Raw genomic sequence first — 20,650 nt, 5'->3', positions numbered from 1 at the left:
CAGATATTATAGATAGTTACAGATTTTGTTTACTAAAATTGAAGAGTTGAGTTAGTTACCCAAACTTTCTTCAAGATAACATAATGGAAATTGAGTAAAATCTGTAACTTTACATGATTTTAACCCTATTAGCTGTACATACTTTCTACTTAATTAGCATTGATATGCCACCTACATACCAGTGAGGAAAACAGATCAAGTTCTTGAACTTTAAACAAGAGGAAGACATAACCCTTCACACATGAGCCATATAATATAACACCGGCTCCCTGTTTTCTGTGAGGCATGCAGTGCTGCGCAGAAAATGGTATCTTTGGGCAGCAATACCTGAGCCAGCCTAGGTCCTGGAATGCATACAGCAGTCTAGCATGCCAAAATTCGCGAATAAAACCCCACCTTCTCTGGAGTCTCTTTTGCTTTTTAATGTTAAAAGTGCCTTGCAAACCCAGCTAAACTGCTCCTCAGGACTGAAGTACAGCTTCCACATACTGCAGTGCCATGCAGACGTAGTATAGTTACTTAAGGATTCTGTTTTAAGTACAGACAAGAAGTGTTTGCTGAGAGCTCTTAATACTGCAGTTTTGTATACTTTTCCTACATAACAAGAGTATGTAGCCAACCAGTAAGATATAGCTAATTTAGTAATTTTGCTCAAGCATGCTGAAAAAAATTTGCAAAGTAAGTTTTTCTCACTGTGGGAAGTGAGTCAGAGAACTGGGTTTGCAGGATCTATCTTCTTAAAAAACTATAGATGCCTTGTTTTAAAATTATTCATGCTCCATATGCTGTAATCATTTTCTTAAAGGCACAGAACTATAATGGAAATGAGAAGCTGGTTGTTCCAAGAACAATATAAAGGCTTAAGAGTGACAAAATACTCAGTGGTGTTGTCGGTAAATTTCATAGTGGACCTACTCAAATTCAAACATTCTGTACCCTGTGAAATTTTTATAATTTCTTAAAACAAGCTTTTTTTTCTCTGCAAGTACTGAAGGAGGAACTGAAAACACTTTCACTTCCTTCCCAGAAGTATTCCAGCGCTGAGAACAATCTAAAAATAAGTGTTTCGTAAAGCTGAATCTATACAAAAGATACTGGTAAGTCTAGCTTAACCTAAAATTTTCAACAAAAAAAACAAGTTAAAACCCAAGCATTTAATTTTAATGTAATACTACTAATCCAGAATACTTCCTGTTGTACAGTCTTGAATACAGGCAGTGAAATTGCTACATATGATATCTTCCTTGTACAATTGAGTCAAGACAGTGAAATTCACACACAGCACAAATCCTACTGCATCTATCAGTGCTTACATACAGGATTAAAAACAGTGCAAACACTAGCATTTAGCCTACTTTCATTCTCAAAAATACACTATTGCTGTAAATGCGTAAGAACAAAAACCTTTTATGCAAGAGTAGTGATGTTTCCAAGCCAAATCTACTGTAAAAGCACCTTCAGTTACTTTGTAGAAATGTACCATATCTTAAATAATTTTGGTTGCTTCAAAAGCCAAAATACAGTATTAACAAAAACAATCTGAAATTATGAAGTCATGTATAAGCACCAGATGATTTAATGTTTACAGTGCAAGACTCAATTTCTGTAAATAAACTGATTTCAAAATCTGCAGGAGAAGCTATTCTACCAGCTCTCAAAAATTTTGAGCTTTTGAACACATTTAGAGTATAACCCCCTGGTTTAAACAGTATTAACAAAAACAATCTGAAATTATGAAGTCATGTATAAGCACCAGATGATTTAACGTTTACACTGAAAGACTCAATTTCTGTAAATTGATTTCAAAATCCACAGGAGAGGCTATTCTACCAGTTCTCAATAATTTTGATCTTTCTAACACACTTAGAGTATAACCCCCTGGTTTAAACAATTAAAGCACCTGACTTCACCTCTGAAAAAAATTCTGTTGCTCAGAATTTATTAAAAAGTCCAGGTAGGGGAGGATTAAACAGCCCAAACAACTAGAAAGCCAGTCACCCATGGAGCAGCAGTGCTGTCTTGGCTCACAGGACATTAGGGCTTGGATTCTTAGTGTAGATTCTTATTCTTCACACCAAATGACAACAGTGCTGCTATGAACTGCAAATCCAAAAAAGCAACTCTTCTACAGTAAGTTGAAAAAAATAATTTCTTACTCTAAAATGACAATGGAAGAACAAGTCTATTAAGACTATCCAGACCTGAAGCCTGCTTTGTTTTGAAAAGGAATTGTTAATAACAGCTACAGGTAGGTGAAGGAAGAACATAGCAAGTAGTGTTCTCAAAACACCAAATTAGGAAAGTTGGAGCACAGCAGAGAAGTCTGGAACTGTGACTAGACCCAAAATCTTACTTGAACCTCTTTATGTGAGTTTGGTCTAAAGAATTTACATTTGTGTTAAAAAAATGTTTTAATTGTGTAATAAATAAAGCTATTGCCCTTTTTCCCAGTACCACTGTTTCCAGACTTCAGACTGTATAAGACACAGCTACTTTCAAAAGCATGCATGTCAGCTGGTCAAAGAGTGGAAGTTAACAGCACTTCAGCACAGAACATACATCATTCCATCAGGCAGATGACTCTTCAGTCTGAGTTTAAAGTTCAAATCATTCTGTGAAGGACAGTGCTAAAAATCTCACACTAAAGCAGGTAGTTTATGTAGTACTAGAAACCATGAACTAGTACGAGATTCCCATCACCCACACATTTGTAGTTTTTTTGTTAAATGTTTGTTTATTCCACAAGTTCTTTAATTTCAAGAATATTGAATGACCATTTATATTCTGAATAATCCCATATAGGCAAGCATTTCTAAATTGAGCAATATTTGTTTTTCAAGTATCTTGATATCAGCTCTCCAGTTTGACATGCACACAGTCACTTGTTTCTCTGTGTCTAGCTCCCATAAAATAAAACCTCAAGGAATTAAATTCTGTATCTCAGTTGTTATTTCTTCACTGTTTTATAATGTAAACTGTACTCCTGAACTTAGAAGTAATTATAAAAGGATGGTGAAATAAAAACAACATGAACAATAGTAAACAATTTTAAAAGTTCACAGTGCAGGGCATAATGGAACCCATAAGTTAGATCACATGCCACCACACTTACATTGTTTTAAAAATCTTACTGAGAAAGCAGAAAGCAATGCTGCAACAAGAAACAGTACCCTTATACAAAAAAAAAGTAAAATTTATTGCATATTTATCACATTTATTTGCAACTCACATTAAGGCTAGATTTACTAAAATCATGATGTGAATAAACCCCACTTTGGGTTGCTTCATGAAGCAACCAATTTCTCTTACACCAAACCAATCTTTCACTAAGATGAAAAAAATATGACCCAGTGAATATAGAGGGCAGGCAGCATCTCCTATTTATAGGACACACTTGCTTCATTCAACAGATTTTCTCTGTCTGGGACCTGATTTCCCAAACAGTTGACAGAAACTCCAAATTCACTGTTTCATTAGCATCCCCTTTATTTACAGAACACTAGATGAAAAATAACTAATTTATCTGAAAAGTCAACTTATTTATTGATTTCCACAGCCTGATAATTTAATCATGCCTTAGGAGAGTCTTATTAACTCCACAGGCAGTAGCAGCCTAAGAATATGAATACAAACTTCTGCCTCACCATGAGTAAAGGCACTTTTGCTGGGAAATCAACTACTTGCACTAAAGAAGTAACTAAAGATTAGTTTTCACCTGAAGCTGAAACCTCTTCCAGCATTATCCCACCTTCTCAATTACTGCTTTATGCCATTTACTGTTTTGAACAGCCTTTTGTTTTTTTGTTTTGGGTTTTTTGTTTTTTTGTTGTTTTTTTTTTTTTACAAAGTGAGACAAAGCTAGATTGAACTATTTCACCATTTGGTCTTGAAAGACAAAGCCCTCAGGAATCTTGTCTTCCAGAAGGAGGAAATGCTGCAGTCTGTTTCTCCTGTTGCCTGATACAGAAGTCCAGCATTCCTACCACCAAGATTATTACAGCATTAAGAGTCCGAAACCACCTGGTGCCAGGCAAGTAAATAAACCAGGAGACAGTTCTAAAGCTATTTCTGAGGAAAAGCACTAGTTATCAGATTACGTAGGGTAGATGAAGTAGGGTAGTTGAAGGAAGACCAGGATTTTTTCTTTTGGATGACACAAATTGCATAAAGACACAGTGCATGAGCAATACACTGTGATGAGACAAGGGTGTAGTTCATTCAACCTATGAAGTTACTAATTACTCGTGACTATTTTAGAGAAAAGTCCATTTTTAAACCTGGGACAACATGCTTGCTACCACAAGCTGCAGTGACAGATTATTTGAGTGCATTTCTCTCAACTGCAAAGCACATTTTCAGAACCCCTTAACTTGGATCATGAAGGCGATTTAACCATTTGTCACCACAATTCTGGGGTGTCATTCTCCTCCCCCCCGTCTTTAATATTTTTAACTAAGAGAGATTTGTAGCTGAAAATAACTGAGGCTACATCATTCAAATGCTAACTGCCAGTGCAATTCAATACTACTGGATATATACAGAGCATACACTACACAACAGAACGGAGGACAACAGCACAGAATACAGTATTGGACACCCTTACAATAGTTACTGCAAGCCTGATTAAGCCATTTAGTGTCACACAATGACTCTATTATCCATGCACCTGCCTTCCTCCTCAGCAAGATCTACAGAGGCTTATTTACATTCAGTATAAATTCTACACAAGAAACCTCTCATAAAGCTTAAGCTTTGCTTTCTTGAAAGTGGCTGCAACTGGGATAACACATTTCACAACTTCTTACCCAGCTGGGGACAGTGCATAAGAGTTGAAGCTAGACACTTTGAACAGCTAAGTTCTGCCATTCTTTCCTTAAGTAAAGAATATATCTTTACTTAAGACAGAGGCAGAGTAGGTAAAAGAAGTCAACATGCTATACATTTGGCTCCAAATACTACTGATTGCCAGCCATCAGAAGCTCGCCATGTGAAGGAAAGAAGTTATTTTGGGCAAGCAACCGGGACAGAGAAAGGATGACAGGCTGAGGCTAGGTTTGAAATGTGCAACTTGGTCTCAAGATCACTAGGACGAAGAGTCCTCTGAGAATCAGTTAGTTTCATTGCCACTGCTGTAATATTCCAATGTACTACACAAAATGACTTAATGGGTCCAATAATTTACATCAGAGCAGTTGAAGTTTAGCAAGCTGGTATACTCTTAACAGTTAAAAAAAATTAAAATCAGTGACATTCTACAAAAGACTTGGCAAGTTTAATAACAACAACAACAAAAAAATGCCCTTTAATGCACAGCTAGGAACAAGTGAACTGAACACTGGAAAGGTACTTCCGTGGACAAAGGCTATACTGCATTTAAAGTGCAACAGTTGACTATGCCACTCCCATACTACAAAGAGAACAAACCCTTCCAAACCACCAGTCAGTCCCTGCATTGCATTTAAAACCAAACAAAATAAAACAAAAAAACTCCTGAGAAAGAGTAAGGCTGGATAAAAAACCCCCTCAATTCCAACAGGCAAGTCTAATTTTTGTTCTTAATATGTGTGCTGTCAGAGGTCAAAACTTTTCATTATGGCATCGTGGTCAAACTTGAAACTCAAGAAAGCTCTTGATGAGAAAGCAAATTTGTAATGGCCATTGCATGCCACAGATTCTCTGTCCACTTGTTCTGTCAGTGGATCTTCAATGGAGCAACACATCTCATATGCTGCATCTGCTTAAAGAGAAGATGATAGCATGAAATGAATATTAAACACATAGTTATCAGTAAAACTATCAGTAAAAAATACAAAGCCATATCTCAAATGAATACTCAGTTAATACTTATGACAAAATCTTCCAACTCACAGCAATTTGGGGACACTTTCAATAGTCAGCTTTGCCCACAAGGTGTTGATTTTTCCAAGTTATTCCTTAAGGAGGACAGAAATACAGCCCTATTTTCTGAGCACTCTCCAGAGTAGTCCAATGCCAATTGCAACTAATTACTAGCAGGACAGAAAGCTGTGAACCAACACTCAATTACCAGCATTATGTTGAATCAGATGTTATTTTCCTAAAACAGCTTTGATTTACTTTTCACTCAGCCACCAGATTTAATGTGAGTCTTCATAATTTAGGAAAAGACTTGCAAAACCAACATGAAACAGCATACAAAGTTAAATAAACCAAACAACAACAACAAAAAAACCTAAACCAGCCCACAACAACTCACACTGCCTTAAAAATAATATGACTTTATAACATTTGGTATGTGGTAGGTTAGCATACAAGGAAAAACCCACGACCATCATTATACATGTGCCTTCAGCCTGTAATACATGACAATGGATGAAAATTCAAACTGTACTTGCCTGTTTCAAAGTTATCTTGAAGTCTTCTTGGATTAAGCCTTTTTTCACATTTCTGGTTAAAAGAATGACCATACATTACACACTTTATAAAGAAATGGCATTCTATCTCTTGCGGTATAGCTTAAACATCACCTAAAAGGCACGCTAGTTACCGTTACTTTCATATATCTCCTGGTGTGTGAATTATGTTACTTATAACTCAGCATGAATTCTGTCATGTCACTTTATCTAGTAAGCATGCTTCAAGTCTACAAGTCTTTCAGAAGCATGCAACCTTTTAACAGTCAACAAATAATTTTTAAAATGCAGACTTTCAGGGAAAATTCTGAGTGCTTTCTAAATGTTTTTAAGCTGGAAAGGTCTTGCATATGAGGATGCGGAATAAAAGCTGCACATGCACAAGACCTTTCTGCAATTGGCTTGTCCCAGAAAGCAAGGGGAATACATTTGCAAACATACTACTACTGCCAATTAAATTAGCATGCATTACAGACACAAAGTTGGAATTCTCCGGGGAAGAGTTTAGTTTTAGTCCCAGGTATGCTGCTGTAAGTATACAGAGAAAAGTATGGCACTTTGCACTCTGTGTGAATTAAAGAGTTCCCTGACCTCCAAATTGTATTAGAAAATTATCACAGGGACATGAAATACTTAAACTTCAAAAGACTGACAATCATGAAAATGCAAATGAAACACCACAGAAGTATTTACAAAAGTCTGTAAAGATCCTACAATATGACTGGGGAGTATTAACAGTTCTATTTGTTTCCATCAAGAACCTACAGATTCCCCTACCATTTTTTTCCTATACAGCCAAATTTCTGGGCAGTCAATTCTTTCACATTTTATCCTCAAACCCAAACACAACTAAGCATTTCTTGCTACACTGAGGGTTTTACAGGACAAGAATTTATGGTTTCTGCACTTTTACATGAAAAATGGAGAGAAGGTAATAACCACAAGCCCTAATGGGAAAAATCTAGTTTACAGCCTGTAAACAAGCAAAACTAGAGCCTGGACGAGCCAGCCGAGCTGTATGGAGAACTGAGGCTCACTGCTGCACAAGAGTCAACAAAGTAGAATCGGAGAGCCATAAAGAAGGGTAAGAGAGGGTAGGTATCAGTGTCTGTGTGAAATAGACATTGTATTTTAAAAAAGAGAGATATCTCAGCGAGTCTTCTCCCAGCCAGCAGAACTGCGGGGACAAAGACAATTAGTTACTGCAGGGAAAAGGTAACAAAACAAGAATGTCATACTGGAATATACAAACTGCTGTAGTTCTACTGTATGATTAGAAAATTCTATGAGATTCTGCAGTTCAAGTCAAGTCTGTATCATAACATTTTTGCTAGAAAAGGGAAATAATAAGCATGCATTACCACTTTGTATCTAAATGTTGCATAACAAAACTCCATGCTTACATATATCCTACATGAATAAAAAAAAGACACACACTGCACTGACTTCTTATGACACACCACAGCAGGCTATTACCTGGCAAGAATCTGGAAAGTTTATGGTCTACTAAAACAGCTGGCAAATTTTCAATGGCTGTAACAAGTCTTTACTTCCAAAATGTGAACTCTGATCAAATATATTTGTGATAGATAAGTGCTCTTTTTCAGCAGGACATTGGCCTAAACATTTGTTAAGCATTACTGGAACCTGTAAATGAGACACCCACCACACGTTTCTTACCAAGGTATGATTTGGCTTAACTGATTGGCTATGGACTCCATTTGTTCGCTTCTTTTGGGTGGGAATGTCTTGATACTGCTTTCTGCCATTGCTCCTCAAGCTCTGACTCTGCTATTAAGGCCAAAATGTAATAAAGAGTTGAATTTAAATGGCACCATTGAACATCACTGCACTAACACTTACCATTAAAATCTGTCCTCCAAATAACCTCAAAACATGTAAAAGGCATCTTTTGTAGACAAGGGGGAGCACACTGGAATTAACTAAACATACACTCAAGTTACAAAGTGTCACCAGCTGCTACTCAGTCTCTCTTACACTACTACAGACACTGCATTACACAACAAATTCAGCTCAGTGAGTTCCCATACACTGATACATATACAGTAGTGGTACCGAAAATATTTCAAAATGGTACATGGAGGACACCAAAATGGTGAGTAGTAATTATTATATATACCTGGAAACAACACAACAATCACGTGATACCCACCACCTCTAATGTCATATAAATCCCAGAATCCCTAAAATTTTTCACCCACCTCCCCCCCCCCCCCCCATTTTTTTGCATGCTATGGTCAACAAAGTTCAGTATTTTCAAGCCAGAGAAGAATACTTATGAACAAAGACATCTGTTTTAAATTGTCCAGATACGTATGTTTGCCAATGAGACAGCCTACCTTTATTTTCAAAACTTCAGCCATCTCAGTATGATTATATGGCTTCTGTGGCTGTTTTGGCTTCACACACTGCTCTCCTAAAAAGCCATCTGTAAACACCTGCTGACTGCAGCGAAGTTTGGATCTGGTATAGGAAAAGAGAGTGTCGTGGTTTAAGCCCAGTAGGTAACTCAACACCAGGCAGCCGCCCGCTCACCCTCTTTTACTCCCTGCTCTGGGCAGGATGGGGAGGAGAATCGGAAGAATGTAAACCCCACAGGTTGAGATCAGAACAGTCCAGTAACTAAAGTATAATATAAAACAACTACTATTGCCACTAATAATAATAATGATAAGGGAAATACCATAGGGAGGGAATATATAACTAAAAAGGGAAGTGAAGAAAAATAACAACACTAGTGATGCACAATAAAATTGCTCACTACCCACCAACTGATACCCAGCCCAACCTGAGCAGCAAGCAGTCCCTTACAGGTAACTCCCCCAGTTTATATACTGGGCATGACATGCTGTGGTATGGAATACCCCTTTGAACAGTTTGTGTCAGGAGTTCTGTCTCTGCTCCCTCTCAGCTTCTTGTGCCACCCCCTCACTGGCAGAGCATGAGAGACTGAAAAGTCCTTGATCAGGGTAGGTGCTATTAAGCAGCAACTAAACCATTGGTGTGTTATCAGCATTGTTCTCAGACTAAAGCCAAAACACAGCACTGCACCAGCTACTAAGAAGGAGGAAAATAACTGTTACAGGTGAAACTGGGACAGAGTTTATAACACAACTTCAAACCTATTGGCAGCAGAAAAAATAATATGAAAGAATTTTCTGCTTTTTGAGACCAACCTGGAAGACAAGCTTCAGTAACCTAGAAGTGGAAACTGTAATAACGCTCACTGCTTTCAAGCAGCCTTGTTTTGCCTGCTGGTAGGAAACCTATGTTCTCCACTAACAGCAGATTAGGTTCATGTTAGCATTTGTCCTGTTGTTGTCAGTGTTTGTCTAATTACTGCAGCATAGCCTTCTCTTTAGTCCTACAGGCTTTAGAGTTTGCTCTACCACTTTTCAATCAGATGGATCAAAAGCCAGCAGCGTCTGCTCCCCTACCAACTCCCACACGATTTTAGCTGGCTAGGTACCTCTGATGGTACTTCACAGACCTACTTTCAAATATCCTATTTTTCCTCTGTGGAAGTGCAAAAAACCACTGAACTTGACACACTGAAAGTTATCTATGTGTTCTAGCTTCTGGTTTTTGAATTCCCATAGATGTGACTCGAGAATCAGTTTTGACATGTGGATTTACCAAAAAAGTGGTATCATGACATTAATTAGCTTCTCATCCTATTTACAGTCCTATGAGATATGCCCATAATTTTACTTTTTTTTTACTAACACATTCTATTACTGTATATATGGTTTGTGTGGCAAGGTTTTGGTAGTGGAGGGGCTACAGGGGTGGCTTTTGTGAGAACATGCCCTAAGCTTCTCCCCCATGTCTAACAGAGCCAGTGCCAGCCAGCAGTAAGATGGATCTGCCACTGGCCAAGGATGAGCCCATCAGTGATAGCTATGGCACCTTTGAGATAATTCATAGAATAATAGAATAGTTTGGGTTGGAAAGGACCTCAAGATCATCTAGTTCCAACCCCCCTGCCATGGGCAGAGACACCTCACACTAAACCATGCCACCCAAGGCTTCGTGCAACCTGGCCTTGAACACTGCCAGGGATGTAGCATTTATTTGAGAAGGAAAAAAAGATACTGTGCAAGAGCAACTACAGCTGGAGAGAGGATTGGTAACGTGAGAGAGAAGCAGCCCTGCAGACACCAAGGTCAGTGAAGAAGCTGGGGGAGAAGGCACCAGGCACCAGAGCAGAGATTCTCCTGTAGCCTGTGGTACAGACCATGGTGAGGCAGACTGTGCCCCTGCAGCCCATGGAGGACCCCATGCTGGAGCAGGCGGATGACCAAAGGAGGCTATGACCCCATGGGAAGCCCGCGCTGGAGCAGGGTCCTGGTAGGGACCGTGGCCCCGTGAAGAATGGAGCCCGCACTGGAGCAAGTTTGCTGCAGGACTTGTGACCCCACAGGGATCCAGGCTGGAACAGCCTGTTTCTGAACAGCTCCACCCCATGTAAAGGACCCACACTGGAGCAGTTTGTGGAGAGCTACAGCCTGTGGGAAGGACTCTGGAAAAGTTTGTGGAGGACTGTCTCCTCTGGGAGGGACTCCACGCTGGAGCAGGGGAAGAGTGTGAGGAATCCTCCCCCTGAGGAGGAAGGAACAGCAGAGACAACATGATGAACTGACTGCAAGCCCCATTCCCTGTCCCTCTACGCCACTGGGTGAGGAGGAGTTAGAGAAATAGGGAGTAAAGTTAAGCATAAGAAGGGAAGGGTGGGGGAAGGTGTTCTTAAGATTTAGTTTGAGTTCTCATATGATTTGATTGGTAATAAATTAAACTATTTCCCCAAGATGAGTCTTTTTTTGCCCATGACAGCAACTGATGAGTGATCTCTCCCTGTCCTTATCTCAACCCACAAACCTTTTGTGATATTTGGTCTCCCTTGTCCAGCTGAGGAGGGGAATGATAGAGCAGCTTTGGCAGGCACCTGGTGTATAGCCACAGTCAACCCATGACATATTGAAACACAAACACTCAGAGAAAAAGGACAAGCAATTTGTATGAACAATGTTTTATAGAAAGTATATAGAGGTGTTAAACTGACCTGGTTCTTACCTAGCTTTTTCCAAGTTGGGCCTGGAGAGTGTGCTCCCTGTAGATGAAAATCCATTGTCACTATCTGAAGAATCTCCATTCCTTCGGGAAATCCATTCCCTCAGTGGTCTGTGAGCAAGGAGAAATGCGACAATACCCGCTTACTACAAAACAAATCTAAAGAAATTAAAATTGTCTGAAAGGCACTGGCCCAGCCTTTGCCTCATTTCAAACATACCTGATGAAGGGAATTGCCATAAAAAATTTGTTAGGTGCTAAACCCAGCTTGGACTTTGGGGTCATGTCATTTCTGTGGCATGGCAATTTGTCAATGGAAAACCACTCAATATTCTAGAAAAAGAAGAAGTAACATGAAAATACCTGCTACTGTAGTCTTACAGAAAGTTACAAATATGTATCAACCAATTATTTCTACTAATTAAAAAACTGTAGTGGAACACTTTAATTAAGGGACCACACCAGGGTTTTCCACAAAAAGTTAATTAACAATGGAGTCATTCTCCTGACCTCAAATACAGAGTAACAGATGGTACAGCACATATTCATTGCAAGATACAGCACCTAAAATATTAAAGGTATTATCCAGCAACTAAATTCAGAATAAGGGTTTCAAACACCAACCAAATCACTGTACACTTAATGCCATAAATAAAGGTAGAGACTTTCAATAACTTCTAAAGCCATTACAGTTTTTGCTGGTCTTATTTAAAATGCCACCAAAACCAGACCACCTACACCAGTTCAAAAATTATGAGAAAGAAGGGGAATAAGTTTGCAGAGTAAGTTTCAGGTTTTGTTTTAAAAGAGAATAACATGGGCAAAAGACAGGATTTGCATTACAATTTCTACATTATTTTAACTATAAAAGCTATATACTTTGCAGAATGGGGAACAAAATCAAGAATTCTGAATACACAGTATATATACATGAGCTTTTCTGTTGTAGAATCTAGCCCCAAAACCCCACGTCCAGATAAAACGTGTAATATGTGAAGAAGTTACAAGCTGAACTGGTTTTCAATATAGTTCTATAGCGGCACACAAAAATGGCATGCCCATCACCATCTAACGATCAGGTGAAGACAGCACTTCAGCAGGGACACAAAAATCTGTCACTGTAAGAACTCTTCATCACCCCACACAGATGGTCACTGTTACACAAACGGGGGTGCTTTTGAAAAAAAAAAAAAACTTTTTTAAAAAATACAAAGTTCATCATCTTTTAATTCACATCTTGGAAACAGGTCTCTAATGCAAGAAATTAAGACAATCCTGTCTAGTCAACTACAAGTACCTTTTCCTATTTAGAACGGCAGATGCCCTAGAAAGGCAGATGCCCAGCTCAGTAGCACCATCTGCACGAAAATACGGGGATGTTTTAAACTGAACTACAATACAAAAAAGATACGCAAAATTCAAAATTATGGATATCAGAAACAAAGTTTCCAACAGGTCTACTACCCTAGTCTTTGCTTCTTTCACAAGAAAAAACTGACAATACCCTACAACGCAAAGATACCATTTCTACCTTGTATTAGAGGTATTCATCTGCCTTGGAAGTTCCATCATTTTACAGACCATTAGGTTTAAAAATCAAGCTCTGTAACACAAGGTTTCTATAGATTAAAATGAGATAACACATACCCGAATTTCCCTTCTAGTTTTGGGGTTGAATTTTGTGTTCTTGGGAACTCCTGGAATGATGTACAGGCGTGCTAACTGATCATTAATTCGCAGCTCAATGTATTCTTCTTTGCAGATATAATCTTTTATGTCAAACCCAGTTTCTTCAAACACCTGAGAAGGATATAGATGATTCTGTGAAATCAGTATGTATATTCAGACTCATTCTTTCAGAACCTACCACCACACGAGAAGGAATGACTATTTTTCAGATCTATCCATGAAAGCAGGCCACTGCTGCGGAAAACAAGCCTTTACGCACACATATACTCTCAATAATTGAAAAAGAATCTAAGATTCTATGTTCTTTACATTTCTTTCAAGCAGACAGGCCTGTAATAAAAGTTAAAACGACTCTATTACACCTTCAAGTAGTAATTAATTAATATTCATGGGGAGTCTCTAGCTGCTCCTCCATGCTGCTGGATGCTTGGAAATCTTATTCACAATAAAAACTACTATTTGGGGAGTAAAAACATCTTCAAATTCTGGACAGGTTTATTGGCACATCAATTTTTCATCTTTTTCAACACACCTCCTACTTCATGAACCTTCTACCCCAATATACGTAATCATTTCTACATTCATCCCAGAACCCAAAAACAAGGTAGCAAAACATTTACAACAAAATTCAAGCTGCACATCCACACTGACAAACTTAAAACTGCTTTGTTAGCTACTCTAAAGGAAAAAAATACATATATGCTGGAGATTACCAGAAAGACAGTATTTTAAAATATCATTTTCTGTTTTACAGTGAATATTATGGTCTCACAGCGAAGGATCACAGATTCAGAGAATGGTTTGGGCTGGAAGGGACCTTCAAAGAACATCTAGTTCCAACCCCCTGCCACAGGCAAGGACATCTTTCACTAGATCAGGTTGCTCAAACCCTTACTTCAAAATACGTACTTTTGACAACATTCTTAAATATACAAGGTTTATAATATAGAAAAAGCTTATGTCAAAGACACCTAGTATTTTTAATCAGATTATGCCTCTAAGCTTGCTACGTAAATACCCATTTTTAGAAACTTCCTAGTCCTCAAAATCTCCACAAGAAATACAAGTAATAATCAAATTAACCTTAATAATGAGTCTCTGCTCATCCTTCCCTAGCCTTTTTGTTCTGCAGTGACAGCCCACTGAATACGTAGCTCAGGTGTTTCAGTCTTTGGCAGGTCATTTAATACTACATAATGTCCTACACTCAAACATCAGTAACTTCTAACATGAAAATGTGTTTCATGTGTGTTCATTACATAATAATGCAATGTTAAGATATAATGCCTTATTTTGTTCTTCAAAGTCTACATTAAATATGTGAGTAGTATAGAAAGCACCAACAGGGAATCATAAATATGGATTTTTTTTCATTCATGCATCTTTGATAGGTATATTTAAAATAAAAATCTATGATTTCTCAGATACTGTTTCAGTCCAACTATGAAGAAAACTAATGCATCTTGCTACTTTTAATATTCTCTCTCTAAAATTCTGGATGCATTATGTTACATGAACACTGAGTTTATACCATAAATATTCTTTTACAGGCTATTTTTACTAGGTAGCTTCACTATCTATCTAGATCTCCAGCAGCCAGAAATCCCACAGATTACTTTTCAGGTTTTATTTTCCATATACACTGATCCTTGTTTCTGCATCACTGACAAATAGAAAAGTAAAGTTCTTCAAAATTCTTAACTTTTTACAACTTCCAACTCAACTCTTTAGCCTCTTTACATAGCCCAGTGTACATAAACTAATTCCTGTTCTTCTAACTTTTTACAGTCACAGTGGCCCTTAAAATTAGTATTTCAAAATCCACAAAGTACGTAAGATTTCCCAAGCACCAAAAAATAATACTTAAAAGTACATAGTTCAGCAAAGAACTTTAAAAATAGTACTCACTTAACAAGTTAGTGCAAAACAAAAACACTGACAGTGATTTAAACTTATATAACCATACACTCTTGGCTATCACTCTAGAACTCAGAAAAGCACTAAAAGCTCTAGTGTAAGACTTCTGCAAGAATACACTACTTATTTACCTGAGTTCATTAAAGAGGTATCAAAGTAAAATGGCTTTTCATCCAATAGACTGTTGCTCTCAGCAAAATTTTCCTTTCTTTAGATTAAATTTAAGTGAATAAAACACAGCTTACCTCTCTAGCAGCACAATCCTGAGGAGCCTCTTCTTTATTTACTTTCCCTTTTGGAAATCCCCAACCAGACTTTGCTAAATAGCCCTGAACCAAAAGAACCTGCAAAATGCAAGGGAATGCAGCTGTCAAACACCTACTATTCTAACCAATTTCCGTTACATCTCTTCCCTTCACCAAAATGATACTCCAGCCTGGAGGAAGGAATCTGTGTTCTAGCAAGAACTGTAATTTTTTTTTTTTTCTAGGGTCATGCAACTCTGAATAAAAATGAAACAAAACTTTCATTTTTAAATAAATAATAATAAAAAAAAGTGGAAAGTGAAAACCAAGTGAAAGTGTGTTTATTGTCTCCCATATATTTCCGTACACACTCAACAGTGTCAGCTAACTGTCCGGTCTTTGTGAAGCTGAAGCACTTATTTTTAGCTCCAGATGAAAAAATGTGAGCAACAAAAAGATTACTTCTGCCAGCATATGCCATTCTTCCATCCAGCCCTTTACAGATATTTCTGTACTCACACTTTCAAGCGTTTCATCGAGGATAATTGCACCATAGGTTGGTACTCCCATTTTGTATTCTTTCCACTCGTCTAAAACCTTCTGTACATCTTCACCTTGAGGCAGTAAAAAAGGGCAGTGATTGAAGAGTACAGCAGCATGTTAAGGAAAATAAACTTAAGCATCCAGTTTCAAATAACACACAAACATACATGAGATACTGATTCAACATTTGCAATAACAGCACTCCCTCCCTTAAGTGTTCACAAGATATATTTTCTTGGAAGTAAAAAATATTATGAATAACCCATTACCAACTCTAAAGGTCAGAAAGCATCAAGTAATTTGGTAATTCTAATACAAAACAATTTAAGAAGAAAACAAAAGAAGATTGAGCAAGACTTGTTTGAAGGAATGTCTCCCCTGATTTTGAATAGTATCCACATAACAGTTATTTTGAACTTTTTCATTTTAAAGACAAACAAAAATACAGTTCCATCTCATGTTTGAAGCAGAGGTAAATTTTTCCCCCAATCACTTGTTACACTAGAGAACAGAATCTGTATTTATGTATTTACTATGTAAAAAAACTTATTTTAAAGGTAACAAGTTACAGAGATCTGAATTCTAATACATTTCACCAAAACCCACTGCGCAGAAAAAAACATGAACAACTTTTGTAACTAAAAACTCTGAAAGCGAATCTACAAGCCCTTAGTAAAATATCGTATGCTATATATAAAACTATATTACCAATTAAAAATATTCCATAGCAGAATACTTAAAAATACAACACTGCAGCAGAAATATTTCTGGCAAATGTGAGCTGGAAGAGCTCACCAAACCACTCTCCATCATGCATTAGCAGTTCTGGTCTGGTGGGCAGGTACCAGAGGATTGGAGGTTGGCCAGTGTGGTGCCTCTCTACAGAAAGGGCAGGAAGGAGGATCCCAGAAACTACAGACTTGTCAGCCTGACCTCAGTGCCAGGGAACATCATGAAGCAGATGATTCCAACCGAGACGATAAAGCACATGTGGGAAAATGAAGGGATCAGGCCTAGTCATCATGGGTTCATGAAAGGCAGGTCCTGCTTTACCAACTTGATATCCTTCTAGGACAAGGTGACCCGCCTGGTTGATGAGCGAAAAGCTGTGGAAATTGGTAAAGCATTTGCCATTGTCTCCCACAGCATTCTCCTGGAGAAACTGGCTGCTCATGGTCTGGAGAGGTAGATTCTTCACCATGTAAAAAACTGACTGATGGCTGAGAAGTGGTGAATGATGTCACACCTAGTTGGTGACCAGTCACTAGTGGTATCCTCCAGGGCTTAGTATTGAGACCAGTGTTAATATCTTTACCAACAATCTAGATGAGAGGATTAAGTGCACCCTCAGTTTGGAGGCAACACCAAGCTTTGTGGGAGTGTAGACGTGCTGGAGAATAAGGCGGCTCTGCAGAGGGATCTAGACAGGCTGGACTGATGTGCTGTGGCCAATGGTATGGGGTTCAACAAGACAATGTGCCAGGTCTTGCGTTTGGGCCACAACAACCCCATGCACTGCTACAGGCTTGGGGAAGTGGCTGGAAAGCTGCTCAGTGGCAAAGGACCTAGGGGTGATGACTGATGCCACTGAACACGAGCCAGCTTGTGCCCAGTATCCTGGTTTCAGCTGGGACAGAGTTATTTTTCTTCCCAGTAGCTGTCACGGTGATACGTTCTGGCTTCAGTCTGAGAACAATGCTGATAAGACACCAATGCTTTAGTTGTTGCTTGGTAGCACTTACTCTGATCAAGGACTTTTCAGTCTCTCATGCTCTGCCAGTAAGGAGGGGCACAAGAAGCCAGGAGGGAGCAGAGACAGGACCCTTGATACAAACTAGCCAAAGAGGTATTCCATACCACATCACATCATGCCCAGTATATAAACCAGGGGGAGTTGCCTGAAAGGGACAAATCGTTGCTCATGTCAGGCTGGTCACTGGTCTGTCAGGGGGTGCAGACAATTGTATTGTGCATCACTGCTATTTTCTGAGCTTTCTTTCTCTTTTTTTGTTGTTCCCTATTATTATCAGTAGTGTTAATATTGGTATTATTTCTATTAGCACTGTATTTTACTTTATTTCAATTATTAACCTGCTCTTATCTGAACCCACAGGTTTTAAATTCTTTCAGTTCTCCTCCCCCTCCCACACAGGGTGCAGGGGAACACGGGTGGGAATGAGCAAGCGGCTGTATGGGACTTAGTTGCCATCTGGGTTTAAACCACAAAACCCAGGTAGCCAAGGAGGTCAATGTAATCCTGGCAGGTATCAGAAATAGTGTGGCCACCAGGACCAGGGCAGTGACCTGTATTGGGCACTGGTGAGGCCGCAGCTTAAATCCTCTGTTCAGTCCTGGGCCCCCTGATACAAGAGAGGCATTGAGGGGCTGGAGCAGGTCCAGAGAAGGGTAACAAGTTGGTGAAGGACCTGGAGCACAATCAGGAACAGCTGAGGGAACTGGTCGTGTTCAGTCTGGAGAAGAGAAGGCTCAGGGGGGATGTGAAAGGAGGATGGAGTGAGGAGGTGGCTGGTTTCTTCTCACAAGAGGCAATGGGACAAGAGGAAATGGCCTTAAGCTGCACCAGGGGAAATTTAGACTGGATAGCAGGACAAATTTGTTCACCAAAAAGGTGATCAAGCATTGGAATAGGCTGCCCAGGGCAGTGGTGGAACCACCGTCCCTGGAAGTGCTTAAAAACCATGCAGATGAGGCCCCTAGTGACACGGTTTAGTGGTGGACTTGGGAGTGCTGGGGTAACAGTTGGACTTGATCTTAAAGGTCTTTTCCAACCGAGCTGATTCTATGAAATGAACAAACAGCATCAATTACATTGTATGTTTCCTTCCCTGCTTACAACTACCTGAAGAATCCTTTCAGTCTGAAAATATATTTATAATTAAAACCATACCTAAAATAAAAATAACTACATCATATTGAGCAACAAAAAATCATGGTTTTACAGTTTATTGTTAAGATACAAGTTGCAATTTTTCAAAAAGTAAATCTTAGTTTTCAAACAGAGATTTTGTGTAGTGAAACCACAGATAATAATATTGTGAAGTTATTTTGTGCAATGAAACCACAAACAATATTACCATGAAAGGTAAAAGCAAAACTCCAATTCCACATAAAGAACATACAGCAAAAGTTTAAATTCAAACACCTGCTGGATGAAAGCCAGAAGTTCCTTCTCCAGCAAGGGTTATATAGTGCACATTCCAGTGGCCCTTGTAAGCAATTAAAAAAGCAGAAGCCAAACATATGAATTCAGAATAAGTGCATCCTCCCCCCTATCAACAGAACTGTTTCTGTTTTCTGCTTTGTAGGAACAGGCATCAGTACTTCCAACAAATACATACCACTGGGGGAACACGTACCACCCTCAGCTATATTAACATTTATGTCACTATTTACTTAGAAGGGGATTAAATAAAGGAGACAGAACACCATGAAGAGCTCAAACAGCTCACCTCTGAAACCCACCTCATCTGCCACAATGTAACCATGAAGAAAAATCATCAAAGATCAGGAATTGCCTATTTCCCATAGTTCTTTACCAGTTTGAGAAACATCTCTTTTGTGGATGCCACAAAATTTTGGAAGCAATTTACAGATAAAAGTCACACAGGTAGCAATACTAACTTATAATCACTAACACAAACTGACATTTTCCTGCTGCAAGTATGGTATTTCATCAACAATATTCAGTTTGCAGTTTAGCCACCGAGACAGAAAACAATCACAGTAAAAAAGGATATCAGCTTTAGCGAAGTCTCTTATCCCACACTGAGGTAATCCTGGTGTGTTTTGCATATAGAAATCCAAGTAAAACCAATGGGCAAGTTCAATCTGAAAACACACTCTGATTGCATTATCTCTCTCTTCACTTGGAATGTGCAAAATAAATCGGCTACAATGAAAGAAAGAAGAGTAAGACTAGCCAAATCTATCAACTTAAATAGATCTAACAACAAAAATGCATGCAACGGTGTAATTCCTAATCTATTAAAACAAAGCAATAGACCACCAGATCTTCCTGGCAGTCTAGACAATAAAAGGTTTCCACATCAAAGGAAAATACAACATTGAAAATCAAGATGGAGAATGGATCGTGATACTCTCTCACAAAAGTCAATTACAATAAACTTTGTAAATTACCTAAGGGAGGGTAAAGACATCTTACATAAATGGCTATACTACAAGAATGAAAGCATTTCTAAATGTCCAGTAAATGTCCTGTAGACTCTGATAACAGGTATCAACACATTTTTGTCTGGACACAAGCTGAACATAGTATTTTCACTTAAAACCACAGTAAACTGTTGAGGTAGATTTTAAAATCCAATACAGTCCTATTGGACACAGACAATTGGTTTATTTTTCAAGTCTACTTTAAGCTTTAGTGCAGACATTGGCACAAATATATAGGGTCCCAGAGATGTAAGTGTAAGCAGCATTGTGCGACAGCTTTTTTAAGCAGAAGAAGCTTTATTTATTTATAAAAGCAACAGAATTTTCTTTTTAGAAATTTAAGATAATCTACCCCATTGAACTTAAACCATCTGACATAGAGCTTTTACATTCAGCTCTTGAGTACCAACAGCTAAATTCTGGTTCTGGCATAATATCATTGCCAGAACCAGAAATACTTAGAAGACATCTTTACTTAAAATTTGACAATTACAGGATGTCAAAAGTGGTAGCCTTTCCAGCCACTCTGTCCAAGGACTGCTTCCTGCCTGGCCACTGGAGCCCAGCAAGGGGTACTTGCCC

At 38.6% G+C, this 20,650-nt stretch overlaps 1 protein-coding gene across 5 annotated transcripts in view; it reads right to left on the bottom strand.

Annotated features, from left to right (window-relative positions):
• Positions 1 to 1,135: 1,135 nt before the first annotated feature.
• Positions 1,136 to 20,650, bottom strand: part of DCP2 (decapping mRNA 2) — a 33,792-nt gene continuing 14,277 nt past the window's right edge. For 2 of the 5 annotated variants that reach the window (XM_065663562.1, XM_065663567.1), the window contains 10 exons: positions 19,636 to 19,787; positions 15,854 to 15,981; positions 15,335 to 15,433; positions 13,131 to 13,283; positions 11,704 to 11,816; positions 11,487 to 11,594; positions 8,753 to 8,876; positions 8,073 to 8,183; positions 6,375 to 6,426; positions 1,136 to 5,737 (listed from right to left, as the gene is read on the bottom strand). In XM_065663562.1, coding sequence (XP_065519634.1) covers positions 5,571 to 5,737; positions 6,375 to 6,426; positions 8,073 to 8,183; positions 8,753 to 8,876; positions 11,487 to 11,594; positions 11,704 to 11,816; positions 13,131 to 13,283; positions 15,335 to 15,433; positions 15,854 to 15,981; positions 19,636 to 19,787 — 1,207 coding nt within the window. In that variant the 3' untranslated portion in view covers positions 1,136 to 5,570. The remainder of the gene's footprint in view (positions 5,738 to 6,374; positions 6,427 to 8,072; positions 8,184 to 8,752; positions 8,877 to 11,486; positions 11,595 to 11,703; positions 11,817 to 13,130; positions 13,284 to 15,334; positions 15,434 to 15,853; positions 15,982 to 19,635; positions 19,788 to 20,650) is intronic. The other 3 variants (XM_065663563.1, XM_065663565.1, XM_065663566.1) reach the window with 3 other exon arrangements.

The sequence above is a fragment of the Lathamus discolor genome, chromosome Z, assembly GCF_037157495.1.
Source record: "Lathamus discolor isolate bLatDis1 chromosome Z, bLatDis1.hap1, whole genome shotgun sequence".
Taxonomy (NCBI): domain Eukaryota; kingdom Metazoa; phylum Chordata; class Aves; order Psittaciformes; family Psittacidae; genus Lathamus; species Lathamus discolor.
The sequence above is the reverse complement of the archived record's forward strand: the minus strand, read 5'-3'. Positions and strand labels throughout refer to the sequence as shown.